At 36.6% G+C, this 8,826-nt stretch overlaps 1 protein-coding gene across 3 annotated transcripts in view; it reads left to right on the top strand.

Annotated features, from left to right (window-relative positions):
* Positions 1-8,826, top strand: part of WDPCP (WD repeat containing planar cell polarity effector) — a 152,570-nt gene that overhangs the window by 82,851 nt on the left and 60,893 nt on the right. For all 3 annotated transcript variants that reach the window (XM_064510127.1, XM_026110411.2, XM_026110410.2), the window contains 2 exons: positions 1,394-2,003; positions 6,790-6,978. In XM_064510127.1, the coding sequence (XP_064366197.1) occupies positions 1,394-2,003; positions 6,790-6,978 (799 nt within the window). The remainder of the gene's footprint in view (positions 1-1,393; positions 2,004-6,789; positions 6,979-8,826) is intronic.

Here is an 8,826-nt window from a genome sequence, read left to right as displayed (position 1 = left end):
GAGTAAACTGTCAGAACAAAACATTCTAATCAGTCTGATCAACATCCCAAATAACTTGTTTATAAATTCAGCAGTTGCTTCTGAAGTAATGGGTGGTATGCCAAAAAAATCTTAATTTCTTTTTCTCCTCATTTGCAGGATGAAAGGCTAAATTATATGTTCAGTTGGTCTTGTGGTCTGTGGAAGTCAACTTTAAACTTCTTTAACATTATGTGCCCCTTTTTGTTTTCAGTCTGAAATTTCCAGATTTCCTCACTGTCCTCTCCCTGTCCTCTGTATTCACATTTGTACTTGCGTACCACCTGGCCTCAAAAGGGGCTTCCAAAATTGGCAGCAGGTCAGCAACTTTATTGTCTGAAGAATGCTATGGGTATATCTGAGGGGGCGATTGGCTCAGTTTGATGTTTTCCTTTTACTGTTTATTTCTGAAAGAACAAACACAAACATGTTTCAGACTGACTTCCACTACTGTCATTCTTCTAGAGACATTGGTTTTCTCTCTCTTTCAGAGAAAGTTTTCCATAAGCCAATTCATTTTTTTACATTTACATTTTACATTTACAGCTAGTACGTCTCCCACACTTCCTCTGCTCATGTCCTGTACAATACCTCTCTTTCAAACACATGCATCACACAACATGAGTCTTCATTGGACTCTCCTGTTGCCTGCGTCATTTTGTGGTGCTTCCAATGTTTCCACACTATAAATTGTTGCCGTTTGCCAACTGTTCTCTTTGTCTCGTATTCTGTATTTGTGTTATTCCTCCAGTTCATTCAACCTTCAGGTACCCCCAACTGGTCCTCCCTTTCTGCTATCACAAATTCATTCATTCTGCATCTATAGCTGTATGGCACCAAGGAGCATCCACCACCTACACATCTGGCAATCTGCAGTACACATTGTTTAAACGTGCCATTGTTTCTACCCCTACAGTATAATATTTTCTGTTACCATGGCCAAGAGCAAAAAATCAAAAGTGCTTTACATGTGATGCTCAGCATAACATCTATTATATTTTTTTTCAGAAATAAGAAATTTCTCCCCCACCCACCCTTGTGAATAATCAGCTGTTCTTTGGTTTCAGTGAGCTGCTCAGTTCTCCTCTCACTAGGACTGTTAGGACCATCTCCTCTTTAATCTTCTGTTCTGCTAACCTATTATATACTCTGAGTAAACAAGTATGGTCAAACTATGTTTTAGGGTTTTTAAATAAAATGAAGTAGCCCTTTAAAAACCTAAATAATAGATTTTATAGCTCCATTTCTAAAATAGGTCTTTGGTTTAGCTTAATGACCCATGAGAAAATGCATTTGCAGCAGTCTCTTTTCTAAATCATCAAAGTAAGAATAAACTGTTACAAATGACTACCAAAACACTCTGGATTTTTTTCAGGTTTTGAGTTTCGTCCGCACCAAATGGGATCCACTTGATGCTCGCTTTAGCACTAATCAGCCTTATCAGGTTCACACAGTAGAGCACTCCCTCTCTGCAGACAAAGAGCCCATGGCTGACAGCTGTGTCTACGAGTGTGTTAGGAACAAAATTCAGTGTGCGGCGGTCACCAGAATACCACTAAAAGCGAAGGCCATCAGCTGCTGCAGAAACATGACAGAAGACAAACTAGTCCTGGGTTGTGAAGATTCCTCAATAATTCTATATGAAGCGTACAACAAAGTGACTTTGTTAGCCCAAGCAGAACTGCTGCCTGCTTTAATAAGCTACCACCCTTGTGGAGCAGTATTCCTGGTTGGCAGCTCTCAAGGGGAGCTGCAACTTTTTGACACAGCACTGTCCCCAATTAAAATGCAGCTTTTGGCAGAAGACTACTCACCTGAGACAACTTTGCAATTCAGTAAACACTTTGACACGTCTAGCAGCCTCATGCAGATACAGTGGGCTGCTCCTCAAGTCGCATCTCCCAGCACTGATGGCACAGATATTCATGATCTTTTGTTGGTTAGATTTGACAAAGGACCCTTAGGAGTACTTCGCTTTAAACTTGGTAAGTCACTGAGCACATTTACTGAACCTTATGCTCTTGAGGAAACTTCTATACCTCACAAATTTCTCAGTTTGAAAACTCATTTAGAGTTTTTTGAACCCTCATTTTAGATAACTGGGCCCAAAGCCAGTTATCTTCAATGTGAACCAAGTAGTTCCTTAATGTTTCACAAAGATTTGGTATCTTTCATATGGGGTCTGACATAATAGGAGCCTGATGTGGTTGGTTGGAAAATCTCCCTGCAACTCTAATGTAAACAGTAATTTCTCATATTGAAAATTATTTCCATCAGGAGTATACAGTTGTAGGAATTGTATTCATTCTATAGGACTACCCCTGAAATACACTCTATGTAATAATAGGATAGTATTAGTATTTTGTTTCCTAAAGAAAGAATTATTTTGTACACAATGCAGCTATCATTCGCATTACAATATGTATTTGTCCCAGTACTCTGTTCTTCTTGACTTCAGTACATGAATTTACAGTATTTCCTTCCTTCAAGACATCCCACAAGAAGGAAAGGTTTCACACCTTTCAGAGAAGGCTGGTCTCTCAGTTAAGTTAACCAGGAGCTGTAAATCAAAGAAGCAGTAATAATACTCATTTTAGAGTTTGTATAATGCTTCTCACTTTATGCTTTAGATGTAAAAAGGCTTTAAGAGAGCAAAACCATAGCTATCTCCATTTTACAAACAGAATAACAAGAAGTGGCAGAGGAAAGCTAAAAGGCTTTCCCAGAATTACACAGCGAGGCAGTGGCTGAACCAAGGATAAAACCCCTGCAGTTGCTCAGCACCGAGAACTGGATCTATTCCACTGAAGTCAAGCAAGTTACAGTGGTGCAAACCCAGTGCAAGAGCTAAAAAAAAATCATACTTAAATCTTCTGACTACCACTTCAGTGTTTTTGGCATGGCAAACAGCCATGTCAAGTATACTCATCCTGGAAAATTTCAGCATTTTGCCCATTGTCTGTCCAAGACAACAGAATTACCTTTGTAGATCCTTACAGGAATTTTTGTGATTATTTTGTATATTGAGACTGAGAAGAAATCTTTTTTTTTTTTTTTTTTTTTTAAACTAGGTGACAGTGTGGTTTGAAACCCTACTTTAATTCTTTATTTTTTTTACTGATTGATACACATCTGTGCTTTTGTGGAGAAAATCGTATTTAAGAGTACAGCAGACATATGAAAGCCTGAAATTTAAAAAACTTAACTAAATATGCCAGTGCAAACAGGTAAATTAATATCATTGGATGTTAGCAACAAAAAATGCTGGATTGACATATTTCTAGAAGAGCTGCTCCAGATTATGAGTTATCCAAAATACTATTAAAAAAACTATTTACAAGTTGTCATTTATTTTGAGATAATTCAGCTCCCTTATGTTCAATGACAGGTTTAATAGTTGCAGAGTACCCCAGACCACTAATTAATACAGCTATTTGAAGTTTTTTGTGCATGTTGGCCATTAAAAAAAAAAAAAGCCCTCTAAATTACCTCTTACCTGTCAAGTAGAAGGCACTCTACCCACATCTCCCTTGCTTTTCTTCAGTCCTCCCTTGTGGGGTTTACTCACAACAGCTTTCCAGAAAGCACAGCTTTCCCCTTGCTATCTTTAGCACATTTATGTTCTTACTAAGGCAAGCAGGCTCTCAGTGCAGGGATTTAGAGGCCTTTCCTGCTAATTGCCAGCTTGTAAACTTAATTGGACTGTCTCCCTGGGCACCGTTCCTAAATCAATTAGGCAGCAAGTTGGCTGTCGCCTCTTTTTCCCAAGTAGGTTGCCTGGAAGCGCACCACCCAGGAGAAGTCAAGCATCCAAATGGGAAGATGTTGACCTCTGCGGCTGAAAGTTATCATATTTTAAAATTAATTCCGTATAATTACTGTAAAATCTCATCTAGGAAGAAGGCAAAGCTCTCCCTATCCGTCCTGCCCCTCCCTCTCTGTTGCAAAAAATATGCTATTCTCTATTGCATCCTGGTTTTCAGATTTTCCTCTTTCTCTCAGTCTGCCGCACTACCAAGCTAATGCTGTGCTGATTAGTCAGCCTCTCTTGCCAAGCTCAGCAGTTTTTAAGTCTGTGTTATTTAATAAATAATACAAATACAAATTATACTGAAAATTTAGGGATCAATGACCAAAAAAAACCAAAACAGGCATACAGGACTGAAATAGAATCTGTCATTAACTCATGGTTTTGTATATGTGCAGTGTAGCTCAGGTGCTACAGTAGAGCATTCAGTCCATAAGGCAGCCCAGCAAAGTAACTTGACTCCACCGAATAGGTCAAAAGTGAATTTGAGGACTCAGCATGCTTAAAATTAGGCTTCTACTTAGGACCACTGCTGATTCAGCAGATATATTCCCAATTTTTGCCTCTAATATTGTAAATACAGTAGGATTGCTGCTGTAGTTTTTTTAAACATGCATTAGTATCAGTAGAGCTACATACAAACAGACAGAAAAATTTCAAGGCGATAGTGTAGAGTTTGTGAACATTTGATTCTGCTTCTGCAGTAATCTGCTTTTTTAGAATAAACTACTCTTGCTGGTATTTAAGACTCCTCTATTTTTGCACTTCCAAAATACTTGATTTTTGCCTCCTACAGCCCATTACTGCATCTTACATAGCAATTTTTTTAATTTCTTCAAGCAAAGAAAGACCTTCCACAAATACAGTCGAATGTAACTCATGTAATTGATTCTAGACCGTGTAGTTTTACTAAATAACTCTGTATATGTATGGCACCATAGGTAACGTCTGTTCTCTGGGATACATGCAATTATAAAATCCCTTGTTTTTATCAATAATAAATTACATCAACATTATTTGAATTGTTTCTCATAAAAGCCTATTAATAAACTATGTCAATGAGAACAGGCAAATGCACTTTTAACTTCCACTTGCCATATTATGATTTTGGCCAAGATCTGTGAATTCTCCATTGTGTTGCCTAGTCAGATATATTTCAGGAAAAGATTCATCTTAAACTTTCCCTCAAACATTAATGGCAAATATTTTTGGTGTCTAATGCCAAATTTATTTTTGAAAGCATTGTGGTTTATTGTCATGGATGTCAACCCAGATCTTGGATAACGCCATACTTCATACTAAGGCAAGTGGTTCATCATTGCTGGCCTGGAAAGAGGTTTTAAATATAATATTAAATTTAATTAACATTCAAATAAGTATTCTCATCTTCACTTAGTGATTAATGTGAGGAGTGCCCATCTTATGTAATACTTTAAAAATACTAAACATTTATGGAGAGTAAATTCTACCATAACAATTAGAGATTATCACAGACATACACAGGTTAAACATAGCTATTACACAGTGTAATGTCCATAATCTTTAATATGTGCTAATATAAAGTGAGATACAACATGGTGGAAGACAACCATGTCTTTTTTTTTAATGATACTAAAAAATTAAAATTTTTCTTTGTTATGAAAAAAAAAAATAAGTTTTTCCCCAAGCATTTGGTCTGTATTTGCACTTACTTAGCAGGTTACTTGTCCTTGAGCTATAGTCACATTTTTTCCTCCACTTTCCTTTTTCTCTATCCATATACATCACAAACATTATTCACAACTACATTTACAAAACATTTTTGAGATCTATTTTCTATGTCTTAGGTCTATTTCTCTCTGTTAACAGTTTTTTTTTCCCCCGAGCTAGTCTATGACTTTAATATCAATATTGAAATTCAGTTTGTCCCCTTTCTTATGAGAATATTTTCCTTAAAATTAGTTTTGACAAACAACATCAGACTAGATTGATTAAATCTAAAAAATAAAATTATGTTTTTATTTAAAGAGAGGGAAACAGAAAACTTGTTCTGTTTCTGATACCTGGCACAGCAGTGATAAACAATACGCTAGCACAATGACTCAAAGCAAGGAAGAATTACTAAAATGCTATGAATGGCCTACTTCTCATGATCATTTAGCTAGTCAAAGACAATAAATAACATTACTCTCTGGAGCTTTTCAGTCACCTTCTCTGTTCAGAAGTTGAGATCCAAAGTCAAGAAAATTTAAGAATTTGCTTTAATTTATACTTTTTAGAGACTGAATACTGCAGATAAATCATGTTCTCATGGAGTGGGCATTGTGTTGCTCATTTTTCTCACTCATAATAGGCATATTTTTGGTTTCGTGGTTAACTGTAATTCAGTGGTCCCCAGATGTTCATATCGTTCATGATGTCCCCTCACAGAAGAAATGCCTCACCTGGAGAATTTTGCCAAGCTAGAACTAAGTTCTAGAGGAATGTCAATATGGAGAGTAACAGAGTAACTGTTTCTTTGAGGTTTGAGCTGGCGTAAATTTGATTAGTGTACATAGATACCTATTTTTTAGTGTTGTCCAGCCATATTCTCCTACAGGAAAGAGGTGCTAGGAGCCTGAATTTATGAACTGGTAGGAATACCTCAGATAAAATAAAGATAAACTGGGAATAAGCTTTTTTTTTACCATGTTTAAAACAAACTTCATTACATGATGTTGTCGCTAGTAGGTACTGACCACATTCACTCACCCTCCGTGTGTGAAGTTCACTGATGGTTTTTCTCCACTGTCCCAAGCACTCTGAGCCTAAATATACCAAGGTGATAAAGAGCTATATCACATAAATATTTAGTCGTGAAACCCATTAACTTAAACTTTTTAATTTTAACCAAACCCAATTATTTTTAACTGTGTTGAAAAGTAGTCAACTACTGCTTTACACACTCGTAACACTGTTTTTGGTTTTAATATTTCCTACGATAGGTGTGATCACAAGAGGACAGCTAGGCCATGTGGAAATCATACACCAGTACATTCGTTATGATGAAATACATGAAGCAATTAGTGTCCTGAACACCATGAACTGGAATACGATGGGTCGTCAGTGTTACATAAGCTTGACTGCCATTGTAAATCACCTTCTTAAACAAAAGCTTACACCAGAGAGAGAAGGTCAGGATTGATTATATTTTTAATATATTTTTGTGGGGTCTTTGTAATTCATGTATGGATTATGACAGTATATTTATTGACTTTAAAAAGAAGGCAATAGCAAAAATCCAGACAGTTAGGATTATGGTACTGTATAATCAAATCTCATATGTAGATAAGTAATTTCAGCAACAGTTGAGTCAGTGTGTTCATTGCACTTTAGTTCATATTTGTATAATAATAAAATAATAATTAAAAAATGCATTTTTAATGTATATATTGTGTAGGCATGACTTAATACAGGTATAACAATATCTTATATATGCTATAACATCATTATATTATATAAATTTAGCTTATGTAATTTTAGCTAGTATAGGATTCAAATGTGTGTTTTATATTCATACTGAGACAGCCCCAACTTAAGGAGGAACATTCTCCTGTAACAGGGACAAGAGGCTTTAGTATGGTTTTTAAGGTGCTTGTAAGGGTGGTTCTTTCAGTAGAACACCCAAAGGCTTTGAATACACTGTCCTCTGCTGCCTCCTTTAGGATTATAGCACTTGTCCTCACCGTCATCTTCTGGCCCCCCGCAGTAACAGCTGGTGTCCCTAACAAGAAATGAGGAATTTTCGTTTCAGCCCCATTTCTGCTGAACCCCGATGTGGTGCCTTCCTCCTGAGTTGCTGTATATGTTGCAACTCAGTAGGCTTCAAGATTTCAGGTGCATTGATTTAGTGGGAAGGTGTTATACCGCAGTCTGGCAGGAAGGCAGCTGGGGACCAGGCATCTTCCGTGGCAAGAATGAATACTTAGGAATGTGGTGTGTTAGATGATAGAAAAGCTCCAAGGTGTCACGTATTGCTGCCAAGCCATCAGCTATCCCATTTTATGAGATCAGATTAAAAGATCTCTGCATTACAAACATGGAGTATCGATTCTAAACAAAACTTACTTCTAAAAGCACGTATGAAAAGGGCTGGTTTTGCAACTCTTGTAAAAATATGCATGTTATGAATAGATGTCTGCATGTTTCCCCCCATGCAGCTCCCTAACGCTGTTTACAGCAGACAGAATTTTATTTTATCCAGGATTTGTTCTATATGAATCTAACAAATTTGACATGGTAATTTGTTTTCTTTTTATTAGCGGAACCCAGTGAGGCCTTTTATTTGTAGCGATGTGGCAGTTATCTTTGAGATCTTTATTCTGCCTTCAACATCAAGCTGGGCTATCTAATGAATCTGTAACTGTGCTAGTGGTTACTCGTATTCCATGTAGGTTGAAACATTTCAAAAGTACAAAACATGCTGTCAGGAAAACAGCAATGGCAAGAGAGTATGGCTTGTTTTTACAAAGGCACTGCTGTATTCAGTTTTAATCTAAATTGACTGCTGCTTTGAAAGAAAATACCTTTAAAGTTCAGCTTATCTTACTGTCTAGATTTAAGATAATACAAAACCTAATTTACTAACAGTTTGCCTATGTTAGTCACATGGTACTATTAGCACATTCAGTGCTATTAATCCTAATAAAATAAATGCAACTATGCTTGAAACTAAAGAACCACCATCACTAAATACAGAAATGGCTAGTTCAAATGAACATTAATAACAGCAAATCAATGAGATTTTTGTCTGCCTAATGAGACAGCAGTTTGGTTACATTCTGCTTTTAAAGCCCCCACAAAATTCTGATTAGCAGTAACGGTTTGCTCCTCCACCTTGAAAGGAGAGCCTATGCCAGTATATCATATTCTCCCTCTGATTTAAGAAAGGGAGACTTCTGTCAGTCATTTTGTTCTGCATGTAAGGACTTGTACTATGCATTAACTTTTGATCAGAAATCACACAAGAATAAATATTATTG

Source organism: Dromaius novaehollandiae, chromosome 3 (genome assembly GCF_036370855.1).
Source record: "Dromaius novaehollandiae isolate bDroNov1 chromosome 3, bDroNov1.hap1, whole genome shotgun sequence".
Classification (NCBI taxonomy): Eukaryota; Metazoa; Chordata; class Aves; order Casuariiformes; family Dromaiidae; genus Dromaius; species Dromaius novaehollandiae.
The sequence above is the reverse complement of the archived record's forward strand: the minus strand, read 5'-3'. Positions and strand labels throughout refer to the sequence as shown.